Source organism: Egretta garzetta, unplaced genomic scaffold (assembly GCF_000687185.1).
Source record: "Egretta garzetta isolate BGI_Z169 unplaced genomic scaffold, ASM68718v1 scaffold136, whole genome shotgun sequence".
Taxonomy (NCBI): Eukaryota; Metazoa; Chordata; class Aves; order Pelecaniformes; family Ardeidae; genus Egretta; species Egretta garzetta.
In genome coordinates, this window is record NW_009260066.1 from 2870210 (window position 1) to 2885540 (window position 15331).

At 39.9% G+C, this 15331-nt stretch overlaps 1 protein-coding gene across 2 annotated transcripts in view; it reads left to right on the plus strand.

Moving 5' to 3' along the window:
• The window catches only part of VCAN (versican), a 114956-nt gene that overhangs the window by 24591 nt on the left and 75034 nt on the right, over positions 1 to 15331 (plus strand). For both annotated transcript variants that reach the window (XM_009641147.2, XM_035896633.1), the window contains exons 4-5: positions 6620 to 6794; positions 6909 to 7036. In XM_009641147.2, coding sequence (XP_009639442.1) covers positions 6620 to 6794; positions 6909 to 7036 — 303 coding nt within the window. The remainder of the gene's footprint in view (positions 1 to 6619; positions 6795 to 6908; positions 7037 to 15331) is intronic.

Here is a 15331-nt window from a genome sequence, read left to right on the forward strand (position 1 = left end):
GCTTGGTAAGCTCCTCTGCCAGCTCCTTCAGCACTCTTGGGTGGATCCCATCCGGTCCCATAGACTTGTGGATATCCAGGTGGCATAGCAGGTCAAAGACTGCTTCCTCCTGGATTATGGGGGGTTCATTCCACTCATTATCCCCATCTTCCAGCTCGGGAGGCTGGGTACCCTGGGGATAACTCATCGGGCCATTAAAGACCGAGGCAAAGAAGGCATTGAGTAACTCAGCCTTTTCCTCGTCTTTAGTGACAATGTTCCCCCTTGCATCCTCTAGAGAATGGAGGTTCTCCCTGGCTCTCTTTTTGGACTAGTTTGGACTAGACTTCTAACCTCTAGAAGAAAGCAAACTTTGGTGAGTTGAATCCCAGAAAGGGTTTTATAAAAGTATCGCTGAACCTTTCTATGTCCACATTTATTCCCTCTCTCTAGTTATAACAAAGTCCACTTGTATCAAACAGTTTTGAGATACCTTGTAGAAAGCTGACCTAGAAGTGCAGTGTACTCTTCATTCTGGAACATAATTGATTATTTAATGAAATTCTTCTTTTGTGTGGTCCTATGATATTGGGCAAGAAAAATAACATGTATGACAAAGTGCAATAAAAAAGAAAAAATTTGATCAAACTGCTAATTTGAGCTGGTTTTTTTTTGTTATCCTCCTTGGAGATGATTGTATTTAAAGGGATCAAAGTGGCAAATGGGTTCCTTCCAGTTTTGTTGCTCTTTTACATATCTTGTCAGTGAATATTTTTTACCAATAGTGAGAGCACTTTGTCCTTTTCTTACTGTTGTTCTGGGAGACCACTGCTTTCATGGACCTCATTTTGGTAGTTTCTGTTTGATTCTGCTGCAAGTCTGAAAAATATTTTTAGTTGTGTTTGTTTTTTTTTAAAGGCAGTAAGGAAAATCCTAGGCTTAAAATGCTGACCTTGTTAATGGAAAGAAGCAGCAATTAGGGAAGCAGAGTAGATGGTAATTCACATTTTCATTTTTATGCAAACTCTTCTTTCTTGCAGGCATTATAATGATAATAAATGGGAGTTGTTTCCAATGTGGGAACGCTGCCACTCAATTGTGTTGTTAGCCCTGAGAGATTGTGTGTTGACAACCTAATTGATTTATTCTCTCTACAGCCAGAACTCCCCTTCATTATCTCTTAAGTATGGCATTTGAAGAGATGCTTTTATTTAATCTTTTAGACTTATCTGTCTTGAAACCTCAGGGCCTCTTGATGTTGAACTGCTGTGCTTCCTTGCTGACTAAATTGACATGGGCTGCTGCATTTTTAAGCTTGTGTTTTACTCTTCTGCATCATGGATCCGAAGGAATCTCCAGCTTCTGTAGCTGGGAAGGAAAGAGCACAATGAATAGCAGCCGTCAAAGGATGGGAGAGGGAAATTTATTTCTGGGTGAGAGAGACCTAGAGTGGTCTTCAGTGGGAGAGCTCTGAGCCCAGGCAGCCCACGGTATGCCTTCACATGCAGAATGGTAGAGCAGCAGCCAGCACTAATAGCTAACCTGGTTTTAGGATGTTGGTCATCCCCCAGCATGAGGACAGTTCTGAGTGGCTGTGTATTTTCTTGTTTTTAAGTAATTTTAATTTAAGTAGCAGTGCCTTGGCCTCAATGAACACTTGTGTGACCTCGTATGTTGCTGTGATCCCACTGCATATTCAGAGATTAAGAAGGATGTAGCAAAGAAATCCTCCCCCTGAGAAAAATACATGTGAAGCTCAGCATCAGTTGCTTTCCTTACCTGGACCAACTTGGTCAGAGGAGCTCGCATACACCTGCACGCAACTGTGTCACTCTGTGAGGACAGACGCAAAGATTTTGCACGGAGGAGCAACGTGTGAGTTAGTGCATGAAGTCTCTGTCCCTGGAGAGCGGGGGGCACTGGGGCTGACAGAGCAGAGGGGTTGGTATGCACTCTCTCTCCCCATGAGAAGTTCCCTGAGGCATTTGGCAAGGGAGCTCCTGCTGATACAAGGCGAGCCTGTTCTTCTCAGGTTGCCGAAGCCTAAGACAGGGGTCAGAAGATGGGTGCAAAACCTCGAATGAGGAACACAAATGAATTATTCATGCAGGAAGCTGAAAATGCCGCCCTATTCCTTCCTTTCATACAGTCTTCAGTTCTGTAACCTCTATTTTAGTGTGCATTTGTAATGTAAATTGTCCTCTGCATTAAAGGCAAAGAGGATCACCAAACTGTGGTAGCTTTGGCAGTGGGTTGGCGGTTATTTCAGGGGCCTGCGCCACAGTGGCTAAGGTTTGAACATAAAAATTAACAGCAAATCAACCACCATTATCACAATCTTTTCTCTTCAGATATTCTTTGCTGTGTGAGACAACTTCTGAAATTCAGGCTTTATGTGACTCCAGGACTGCATGTTGCAGCAGTGTGAGCTCACTAGTGAAAGTGAACTCCAATTTACTAGCCATACCAACAGCCCTTTCCCTGCAGTTCAGCCAGGTTTTGCTGCACGATACCCTGGCAAGTAATAATGCAAAGTTACAAACCAAAGGTGTGAAACCACAGAACCAAGCTCTTACTGGTGGAAGCCCTTGTTTGTTAAAAGTGAAATACTCTACACTTTTGTTTTCTGGTCTAAGACAGAGATAAATGATTAAAAGATATTCTCTCTTGTTCAGACAGAAGTGAATTTTGGATACTACAAATTACTTTCCTTTGAGTGCTCTTTCTTGCAGATGCTGCTACTCCTTCCTGTAATTACACTGACTTTGTTTGCCAGATGTTCAGTGACAACATTATTCTGCTGTAGTCTGTTTTCCAGTTGCTTTATTTGTTCCTAGGACAACTCCTTCTTGCCTTTTCTTTCAGAGAGGAAATAGACAAAGGGAAAAAAAATGCTTTACAAATGTTTTAAAGTGCAAAAACTCGGACAATGGATTTTGCCCTTCTCTCTCTGTCTAGCTGAAACAATGAAAGTCCTGCACTTTAATCTTCTTAGCCCCAGGGGGGTCTTCTAATTATTGCAGCTGTTGCACAGGCTTATACATACTGACGTCCTCCTTCCCATTCATCTTTGAGGCTCTTTTATGTCTATTAGCTCCTCACTGGAAATGGAAGATCCTTCAGCTCTTAAGAATAGGTGAAGTTTACCTTTTGGATCAGGGTGAGGAGAACAAAGCATTCCCCAAGTTCCTTTCCAGGATTTACAAATGACCAAAGGCTCTTCTCAGGGCTGCAAAAGCTACTTTAAATTGGCAGTGATATTAACTCTTTAGTCCTGCTGTATTCAGGTATCACAGGGATTCCCAATGTACGCCAGCTAGGAAGGGCAGCGGTTGCTTCCAACCAGAAGTTTCCAATAAAAATTGAGAGGTGAGATAGGCGTTTATGGAGAACGCACTCATATATTTAAGCAGCAGGAAGCTTTAAAAAAATGCAAGTTCAGAGAAATATATTGCCATCTCCTGCTAAGTTAATGAACCTTTTGTGGTTGTACTGAGAAGCAGTGCCCTTGTGTCCAGCTGAAGTCATACAGCATCGGTTAAGCAATCCTGGGGGAAGAAAAAATCACCCCAAAAGAGGCAAGTAACCTAAATTAATATAAAATACATTTTAATTAAGATTAAAACTACAAATTGAATGAACAAACCACTTCATATACTTGGGCATTTCTGGTTTGAGCCTGAGCTACAGAGTCAATGTCAAACATTGTATACAACAGAAACACTGATGCTACCAAAAAAAAAAGGTTTAAGATGTTTGTATATATTCAACAATAACATGCAGCCCAGCTTGTGAATATTATTATGGGTTCATACTTATATTTCAGGGTAAATGTTTTATCCACTTCTGTTGTGAACTCTGTAAAACTTGCCCGTTTCTTATTTCCAGACCCAGAACACCAAGCAGGTCACTTGAACCCATGTTTTTATTTACTGCAGTACCACTGAATATAGTAATGCTTATCTATACCAGCAGGTAACTTGCTCACAGTGTCAACCAATGTTACTAAATTCTGAATATATTAAAATAAATATTTTAATGCATACCACAGCTTTAAAAAAAATAATCTCCAAATAATATTTTTTCTATTTTAAGCTTTTAAATTCCAAATGTAATTAGTTGCTGTTGCCTAACCCTTTCTACGTTGTGAGGTACTGCTCTGTGTTGGACATGTTGTAAAGGACCGTGTTGTTTAGGGTATACAAAGCCGAAATCTGCACACACGCATACATAAAAATATATACATATATGTATAAATCAATTTTTGCACATCTTAAGCAATGTAAATGGTATGTAAATTTGCCGTAATAGGCAATGGAGAATGTCCTGTAACAGGAAAAAGTGCAGGGGTACAGGAGCTAGTAAAGCTCTCTCTCTGATATTCCCTTTCAATCTCTCCTCGTACAGGTAGTTCACATGAATAAGAAAATGTGTTTGAGCCTGTGCTTTAGCACTGGGGCTGTCTGGAGCAGTGCGGCCCCCATTCATGTTATTGTGCTCCTTTGGCTCCCAGCATGGGATGAAGATGCCTGTTGGAAGTTGTCCCTAGTCTTTGTTAGCTCCTGAAGACTACCCAGAAATTGTTTGGAAGGGTGTTATGGGGTCTCGGCCAAATAATGCAGTGAACTAATCTAACAATTTAACAGTCTTGATGACTGAATTGCAGGCACCTGGAATATTTAACTTAGTAATATAAGCATAGCCATAATTTTTCAGGGTGTATTCTTTACTTGTTGCTGTTGCCAAATAACAGTTGGGTCCGTTTGAAACTGAAATCACATTGTTGCTTGGAAGAAGCACTGTTCATGATGGGTTCTGTCACTGGTTCTGAAAAGGCATTTTATGGGGACGCTAGTGGTCTGTAAGTTTCCAGTTAGTGGCTGCAAGCTGGTGTGTGACTCCATATTAAGTGATGAAATATGGGGATTCCTAGTGTTTCCTATTTCCCGTTTCTCTGCCAGTAGCTTTGATCAAATTGGTGTCTGATGATTGAGTACTACCCGTGAGCAGTTTCCAGATAATGCGTTCTATTTTAATTTCAGAAACCCTCTTAGTGAATCATGACAAGAAGAAAAAATGCATATTTTCTATTTATTGGCCATATCTAGACCCTTGATAAGTGGAAAAATGTTAATGAATTTGTCTGCATGAGAAAAAGTATTTCTAAATATGTTGGAACCTCTTGAATCAACATTTTATTAAGTTACACATATTTCTATTTACTTGTAAATTAGCAGACTTCTTCCATCTTTCAACAATGCTCTAATAACAAAGGCTTGTTAAATTCATTATTGCTATAATGCCACTATTTTCCCCAAACTGTATTACAGTATGCTATTTCCTCATCATGAAGTACTCTAATAAAATCATCAGAGAAAAGGAACATTTTATGGTTTATTTTTCTTGCTTTGTAGCCATTCTGTGTGGTGGATGGTGTTGCAATGCTTCTGAAGATTTCGGAGTGCAATAAGTGAGGTTGAATGTTATTTTTCAGAGGTTGTTGAGGCACATCCTTTTGATGCTTAACTGTAAAAAGGCAATGGCAACGGGCGGGAAGTGATTGAGCAAGGTGGAATATCTGTTTTCTGCCACTTCGGAGTTGGTGCCCTTTATGGTTTGTTTTAGGTGTGCAGCTGTTGCTGAATTCAGTGGGAATTATGCGTATATAGAAAACAGAATGCAGCTTCTAGACAGATTCTGTCTTAACCAAAACCATCTTAACTCTAGGCTTCCCTCTCCAAACATCTGACATGCCCAAGTAACTTCTGAAATTGTCAAGATTCTTTCCAGAACCAGAAAGGCCCCAAATCGAAGCAAGCTTTGTTTTGTCTGCATCATTTGTAGTGTGTGCAGGAAAACATGGTTATGAAAAATTGACCAACAGCCAGATATTTATAAATCCTATATTCAAAATAAGCTTTGATGCATAGGAACAGGCATCAGGGCCATCACCGGTTATCAAATCTGCATCAAATGCGTGACTTTTTTGATGTCCCCGTTGGTCACAGTCTCACTGCTGCTAGCAGACCTCAAGCACTCAAGTGGATCCCCTATACACTGTAGGCGCTTTTGCGTGCAGTTACTGCAGCTGGCTGCTTCAGGAAGTCTATTTTTAAGCCCAGTTTTCCCAAGGACTAGATGTACTTCGTTTTGTCTTGGTCACACAGTTTGACTTGCAATTGGATGTGTCGTGCAGGCCAATAAGCCAACACGTCAGGTAGCGCTGTTAGCGTTGGCAATCTTGTCTGCCGTGCAATTAGCCGACCAACACTTGGACCTGGAGGAGTCCAGGTAACCACATGATGTTGTTGACATATTTTAGCATTCATTCTCCCTTTTAATCATGATTTCTGTAATACAGCAGTGAAAATGCATATATGGTTTAATTACTTTTTTATGTGTGTGCAGTGAATATAATTTCACCAACTATTAATAACATAAGGTGTTCTATAATTACTGGTAGCAGCCACTAGAGGGGGGGACATCATTTATACGATAGCATATCTCTTAGCCTTTTACTATTCTTATTGTACCCATCTGTTTTCAGCACTGTAACAATACCTGGGTAAAGTTACAGTATGATGATGGTTGCAGAAACGATGCAAAATGTATCCCTAATCTAAGGTTTTTGTCTTTTCAGGTGTTGTATTTCACTATCGTGCAGCGACCAGCAGGTACACTCTGAATTTTACACAAGCTCAGCAGACTTGTCTGGACAATGGTGCTGTCATAGCAAGCCCAGAGCAACTGAAAGCAGCCTATGAAGATGGATTTGAGCAATGTGATGCTGGCTGGTTGTCTGACCAGACTGTTAGGTGAGACATTTAAAAGGGCCTTTGAACCACTTTCCCAAAATTAATATGCTTAGTCTGTACAGACTTAAAATGCTGACTTATCACAATAATAAATATGAGCATGCTGCCTTTCAGGTATCCAATTAGACATCCAAGAATTGGCTGCTTTGGAGATAAAATGGGAAAGAAAGGAGTCAGAACATATGGGCGCCGTTTTCCTAATGAAACTTATGATGTGTATTGCTATGTGGAACACATGGAAGGTAAGATAGGTCCATGTTTACTCTACACTGCAAAATTTAAAAATGACTGGAGGTTCTAATGTGGAAAGGCAAAGAAATAAGAAATTCTGTGTAAAGTAAGTTTTGGCTGTTTTGAATCTGAAGAGAATTGCTGAATGAAGTGAACCTATAGTTTGTGGTTTAGCAGACCTTAATTAAAGGCGAATGTGGAGTCTACAAAGAGACAGTCAGGTTTAAAACTGCTATAGTTAGTGCAGTAGATCACACAAAATGCTGTTGAAGCATCTTATTTTTTGAATGTTATAAAAAGATTTTCAAAGGAAACACGTTTAATGTTTGAGAAACTACATATACTATATATATATATATAAAAAGATGGATATAGTATATGTGCTTACTGTATTATAGTTCATAAAGTATATAATTAAGGTTTTTACGTGCCCATGGCAAAAAAATTAGATATTTAATTGCAATCCAAGTTTAATAATATCTTTTTTAAAAAAATGGACCTCTCAGCATCAAAAAGAAGCAAACAAGCAAAAACTTTCCAGTGAGGAACCTGTCTCTTCTTTAGTAAAATTCTTTGCAATTCTGTAGTACAACTATAGTCTTTGCAAAAGCTGCTAATTAAACAGCTCTAATACAGCAGAGCAATTATGATTCTGCCACATGGTGACTATGAACCATGGATCATACTGTGAACACCAAGGTATCTTGTGATCCCTGGTTAGACTCTATGATTGGTCTTTATTCAGCAAAGTGTTTGATGGTGAAAAGAAAAATATGGCATTTTTTTCTGTGATTGGCCAGTTCTAGCATGCACAAATCTCTGTATTACAGGTGTGATGTTGTAATCTTTTTTTATAATCTCTCTTCTGGAAGTGAATTTAACTACATCCTTTCAGTGGGCCTATAGATATGTTCCAGACACCAGATATCCTTATACTTAAGCATTACTGTGACTAGTTAAATACGTATACTTAAAATATAAAGGCAGAAATAGCCTTTCCTGTCCTGTAACCTACTTTTTTTTGGCTTTGTGCTGGCTATGCATGTGAGACTTTCATTCTGGTACAGAAATACTTTGCAGCCAGGACCAAAGTACATTTTCCATTTATTGCAGTGGACTAAGCGTGTCACACTGCTTCTGTCTTGACAGGTTTTTATTTCATACCAGTTTCACTGTTCCTTTCTAAAAAAATACTTACAGTTCCTAATTAAATACCTTTTGGGCTCATTGTTGACTGATATGCACTTAGTTTAGTGCTCTTGAAGTCAGCAGAACAATAAATCAGCCATGGCTCTGAGCAAGCCTGCCTTTGTATGTGTACGTATATTTGTAACAAGCAAGTGCAAAATTAAGGTACTCAGTATTGGTTTGTATTCTATCATAGAGCAGAAATAAATCACAGCATGCAAAGTTTTCTCCTGCTGATGACTTCAGAGACTTTAGTCACTGAAATCATTAAGTGTTTTTCTCTTGTAGTAGCCAAGGATCTGCCCCAGACTATGTTCACCTTGGAGAGTTATCAAATACAAGCCATATAAGTCTTGCAAAGACTCAAACCCATATGAGCTTGGGAACTCCAAAAATTAAGAAACAGAAGCGTGTTAGTGCTCACCCTTGCCTTAGTTTACTTATGCACCATCCGTATCTGTCAGTGAGCAGCACATCTGAACTCCTAGAGTTCATAACATTGATCTTCCATCAATCGTTCATGGGATTGAATTCTGAATCATGTCTGAGTCAAGGCTTTCAATTTAAATTTGGATATCTCCTACTTTACAAAAGGAAGTTTTGACTAATCTGTATCATTTCTGAAAGAAGAGCAATGCCTTGTTCCTTTCGGTCTTAAGAACAGAGAAGTGTAACTAGGATGGAGAAGCTTATCCTGGATGTCTGTGAGCCAGCAATTTCTCAGGGTCAAATATTCTCACTGAGCTTTTAAAAATAAAAATTCAAAAAAGTCAGAACTGAAGCCTTTGTCACTGAGGCTAATGTTCTTTGCTCAGAACAACCCGGAACCAGGTGATGATGTTCAAAGAGGTTGCAGCAACTGAGCGTTCTTTGGTGAAGATGCACATGCACAGGTTTTCAATTTCTCATTAACTGAGTCTTCTCTGTTACAAAGTTTCATTTACCAAGATTTATGAGCTGGCTTTCGTCTCTGGATAGCTATACATTTCTGTCCTATTGTTGTGGGTGATGATCTGTTTAAACATATGTCTTCGTGGCCTATCAGGTGGAATGTGGTAACGTGATATAGTTGAATGTGAAGCGTTCAACATCTAAGAAATATAAGCTAGCATAGAATATTGGGGAGATTTGGTCTATCAACCCAGATAACAATGAGCACATTCATTTTACCTTCTTCCTTACACAGTAGCTTCCTGTGGAGAACTGATTAAAGCAAATGCACAGTTTCAGCTTTAATCTTAAAGGCTCCAGAGCCTGGGACAAGGGTTAAAGACTTACAAGGACAAGACCTACAAGGGCTTGTAGGTCTGACTTGAAGTCTGTGATTGACCACAGGCTCTGGAATGGGCTGCCCAGGGAGGTGGTCGAGTCCTCATCCCTGGAGGTATTTAAAAGAAAGATAGATGAGGTGCTTAGGGACATGGTTTAGTGGTGGGATGGCAGGGTTAGGTTAAAGGTTGGACTCGATGATCTCAAAGGTCTTTTCCAACCAAAGTGATTCTATGATTCTAAGTCACTTCACCTCTGGGATCCACTGAAACTCTCCAAGACTGTTACAAAGCCTGTGGTATGGTAATGGCATGCTCATAGAGATGGGTACAGGTTCAGTGTGAAACTCTGCAGGAGACAAAGATGCCTGTGAGTTTCATTACTGTCCTTAGAATCATAGAATCATTTAGGTTGGAAAAGACCTTTAAGATCATCAAGTCCAACCGTCACCCTAACCCTGCCATCCCACCACTAAACCACGTCCCTAAGCATGCTGCCCGGCTTTTAAATACTCCTCCCCAAAGGCAGACTATGTTTGACCTAGCCTTTATCTAAATGATTCTCAGAATATGCATTTGTAAAAATGTTCTGGAATCTTTTCTCCCAGATTAGGAGAGGGCACTCCGTCTTAGGCTGGTACATATTGTACAATTGTTTTGCATTGAAGAGGGTGTGAGACTAAACAGTGTGATAAATGATGGCTGCATGTGTTGTTATGTTAATAGATAATGGCATTGCTACTAGGAGCACTTTACTGTGGCAGTAAGATGAATCTGAGAAGAGAATAGAATTCCCTTTACAGTTTTACCATTGACTTCAAGAAAGCAGTGTCAGGTCAACACTGAGCACATAGGAAAACTTACCCTTAAGCTATCTATGTATGTGCTGTGAAGAGGTGACTGCTGGAAAAGAGAATTGCCAATTAGCTGTACAGCCTCAGCCTGCTGCATAGGGAGTTTTTTTTCTGATTATATTGATCAATTTTAATGGCAGGTTATTGTAATAGCTAATCAAAGATACTTCCCCCCACCTTTTTTCTTTTTTTTTTCCCACCCCTATTTTCTCAGAAGTTTTCAAATGAACTCGAGTCAGAAAATAATTTCTAGGAATCAGAAAGAGTGATGCTTTTATGGATATAGGGTATAGTCATGTTACACTGACGTGCAGAGGAGTTCACTTACTCTGTTTAGATGGAGAGAAACAGATTCATGTTAGCAAGACACAGTACCTCATCAAGGTATAGGGCAGGATAAATTGTTCTTCAGTGTCTTCACAGAAACCTGAGCCTCTGAGCCAAACTTCCTTTTTATGATGGGACTAAGGAGCCAAGATGGCTTTGTCTATATGACTGAAGCACTTTCTGTAAGAACAAAAGTTAATTTCAAATGCAGAGCTTGTTTGAAGTTACATGGCATCAGTGAGATTACACTTTGGAACCACTCATTCACAGAAGACAGAGAATTAGATAAAATGTCAACAGAAGTTATTGGAAAGCAAAATTGCAGTAAACAAGATCCTGTGTTTTGTTTCCTGTATTGCAACACATTCATATGTTGGTAGAAGACTTACAGTTCAAGGTTTAAGGTTATGCCAAATTTCTGATTGCTCTATCCACCTAAGGATGATTCCACAATGTATGGACTTTCTCTAGTAATGAGTGCTCTCAACACTTCATTAATAACAGAGGGCATTCATGGTACTTAGTATACTGTAGAACTATGCTTAAACATGATTTTTCCCATGTGAATTTGAAAGTTCATATCTGCATAGCCTATTCTGTTTCAATGCCAAATCTATCAGACTTTCTTACACTGAATAGGTCCTTATTTGGAGAGCCTGAGCCAGTGGGATGACTATTCATGGAATAAGATGGTGCTCAATTAATGATATCAAAATCTGGACCATAATGAGAATGTCATCATGGAAGTCATTGAGCATTTATTGGTCTGTTGGCCGCCATTAACTTGTTACCCCAGAAGGCCATAAATGGTGGTAGGAACTCTTGCAATACACTTTGACATAAATGTGTATTGAATTTACAGTACTAATTTGGGTACTTGCACTGAGAATTTGTAGGAGCAACACCATTTCAGTTTTCTTCCTTTCTGGCCATATGAAATCACAAAGTTAGCCAGAGACATGGATTTCTCCTTGAAACACAAGCTATTAGCTTAAATTAAAAACAGTTGTCTAGGCTAACTCTTACCATTTCCTTGTTCCAAGGAAAGCCAGAGAAATTAAAGTCTGCACAATTATAAGTTAAATATTTGAGTTTTTCTAAAAACCACAGAAGAATAATTATGGGAAGGATTTAAAATTTCTGAGCTCTTAGTGATAAAAATAAGAATCTGGAGTCAAAATATAATTAAATAGGTACTGGGCATAGTCTCTTATTACAAACTGATTTACATCCGTCATATTTCATCACATATTTCAGTGTACTAAACATTAACAAAAACATTTAGGATACCTTTAATAAAGAGCATAAAGTGATTGAGCTGCAAAGGTTTGGATATAACTCTGGGGTTCTCCTAACACCTCCAGCTGAAGCGGTGCCTGCACCAGTGCCTTCTGTGAAATAATCCCTTGAACAGAAATGGGTGATGGGGGAGAAGGGGGTTCCATTCTGTCGCCAGATAAGTGCATATGTGATTGATTCGACAGTGTTGCGGTGTCAGAAATGGAGACAAAGTGAGATCTGCTCGCCAAAGCCCACTGATGAAGTGAGGGGCTGTGAGTGTGTGGTGCGGAGCCAAAGCACAAACTGCTCCATGCAGCATTGTCTTCTGGCCAAAGCCAGTCAGAAGCCATATATGTCTAACAAGCGTATGCAAGATGCAGATGGGGACTCATGCTAAGAAAGTTATTTTGGGGTGCCTATGGGGAAGATTATACAGTCTCCCTTCCATGCACCATTTTCTCCCTCACAGTGATGCGGGGAAGAAAAAGAAAAAACAAAACCAGATGTCTTTTAAATACTTTCCACCTAGTCTCATGCAGTTTTGCTATTGTCATGGAAATTTCTGTGAGAAAAAATATGACTTCTTTATTTGTTATTAAAGATATGGCTTCAGGTGAGAAGTTTCTTCTGTGTTTTGGGCAGCTAAAGATCTTCTCTGGAGTCCATTCTGATTCTGGAGCAACAATTAGATTAGTTTTTAAAACTGGGATGCAGAGAAAAGGGTCTTTTCTTCTTTGTTCAGGGCCTGTGGTAGGGTCACATCCTTTGCATTGGCCTATATTGGACATTTCTCCAGCCTTGGATCATGTGACCTAATGCATGGTCATGGATCCAAGAGTTCTCAAGAGGGGTGCAGAGCCCAAATAGAGTAACCCAAAAAGGAAATAATGCCGTGGTGGTTTTTATGCATGACATTGTATTTGAGCTCATAATGTGATAAAGCTCATCCGTGGTGAGATCTGAAAATCCTGGTTTCTAAATGATTTTTGTAAGAGTAAGGCACAAAAAAAAAAAAAAGGAATCATAAAGAATGCAAAGTTCATTTTCCCTCTCTGTATAAGTAGAAGCCAGTGACACTTTGCAACTACAGCAGAGCTCTCTAAGGGTATAGCAGTTGAGGGCAAGCCTGTGGGAAAAGTGTACTCTTCCAGTCTTGTCAAACGCAGTGGATTCCTGTTTCGGCCTATGGTTTTGCATAGAAAAGACCTAAGACATTCAGGTGAGTATAATTAAATCATTACTGATGTGTATCAAAAAGAATCAACTAACTTGTTGTAACGTGTAAGAGAAAAAGACTTCAGCTTGTGTAGCTTTCTGCTTTAAAGTTGAGCCTAGCTGCTTAGGTCTTTGTGGTTTTCCAGTCCTAGAGAGTGTTTCGCAGTAATTTGTGACTTTGCTAAGGATACCTCTTTACTAGTCTGGAGTGTTAGAGAACCGGCCCTTAACAGCAGCAGTTTGGAGGAAGAGAACTACAGCTGAGACAAGGCGTCTTTGTCTGTCTGGGAAAGAGGGGGAACGCTGGAGCATGAGCTGGGTTAATAAACAGACTAAATATACGTAGCCTCCAAAGCCCCTGCCTGTGGTGAAGACAGCTGAAAGTTTTCAGGTCTGTCTTGGCCCAAATGTAGCTGTATGTTTTTTCCAGAGTATTCAAGACAAGGGTGGTGGTCTCTCTGTTATCTTCATTCGTGTGGAGAGGAGGGATAGATGTGGGCAGTATCTCTTCCCTCCTTGGTACACAAGCAGTCTGGTAGTCCTTTTGGTGGCTGCTACTGCATTTGTGTGGGCCTTCTGGCCAAAGAGAATGGAAATTCTTGGGACATGCCGTCCTTCGAGGTGCGGAGGTAAATGCTTTAGTCCCCAAAGTAGCCCCAATATTCCTGCTTCTTGGCACACTTCATTGTGTTCTAGAAATGAAGGTTGGACAGATTCCACGTTTCTGAGGAAAAGAATGTCATGATGGCAGTGTCTTATGACTGCTTGAGTTTTGAACTGCCAACCATGTGGCTGTGACCAAATATTTATGAGGAGCAGTAACATCAGATTACAGCTGTAGGTTGGGAAATGTCCTTAGGATGTTCCATATAACATCAGAAAAGATGAAATTTTGTCACTTTCAGCCATCTTTCATGCCTGACCCAGGGCACCCTGATCTGCAGCTGTAGCCACAGAGCCCTGGAGCTCTAACATCCCCATAAGGGCATCTTTGCTTGATGAGCTTTGTGGCTTCCACTGTCTCTCAGAAAAAAAGTAATGAACAGGTCTGGAGTTCACCACAGACCCATTATGCTGAAAAAAGGAGACCTGCCAAATTCTTAGTGGGGAGTAATTTTTCTTCTCCTCAAACAAGAATACCACCAGAAAGCTAAGATAGAAAGGTACTGAAGCTTTTTGTCTTGTTTTTACTTAAAACTGTTAGTTAAGTGTTTCTGTCTTGGGAATGTTTAGCTTTTTGTGTATTTAATATCACTTTGGATATTCTTATGTCTTTCTTTAGTTGACGCTGAAGGTAGTGAAGGTTTTAGAATCTGAGCACCCAACAACAATGCAAAGCTTGTGAGCACCAAATTCCAGGTGGGATAGTAATAACGAAGGCTCCTGTTGCTTTGGGAGAGCAAAATGGGAAAAAAGACTAAAAATATTACAACCAAATAAATGTAAGTGTCTTCTTAGTATTTGTCGTTGTCTCACATGGATTGGATAATACCGAGGACATGCAATAGGTGGTTGACCAGCCACCATCCACAGAAGTTTGTGTGTTACCAGATGTGTCAAAACCATTCAGTGGGAGACTTAGCGGTTATGAGAATCCTTCAGACATCTGTAAAACTTTTGTCAGGGACTTGTGTATGATGCCTTTATCTGCCACGTGCAAGGGACTTGTAGCTCATTTTGTTGTGCCTGGCATGTTGGGTGATATGTGAAGCTGAGGAGACGTTACTCTGCTCTGGCAAGAGAGTGCCACAAAGTCAGGCTCAAAGATCTCTTCTAGGAAGTAGCAGCCCACCAATCCCTTAACTGTGGTTTCATCTATGGAAAAAGAAATTAATGGTGAGGTGTGTGCCGGAGGGCTTACATCCTAGATTCATTACTTCTACCCTAGTCAATACATGTTTTGTATTGACCCCCAGCTATGGTTCTAGCCTGCCCTTATTTCTGTGCTTGCTTTTAAGATGTGTGATTCATAAAATTCACATCTACAAACATGCCCAGCTCAGTGATATGTCTCCTGATGAGAGAGAATAAATGAATTAACCTTCAAAGGCATGAATCTTGCTATAAAACCAGCTGATAAGTCTGTAGATCTTAAGCTTTTTCCTTGTGGGTTGTAGTGAATCTGCTTTTGTCTTCAAGAGAAAAACCTGGATTCTTCCTGTAGCTTGATATA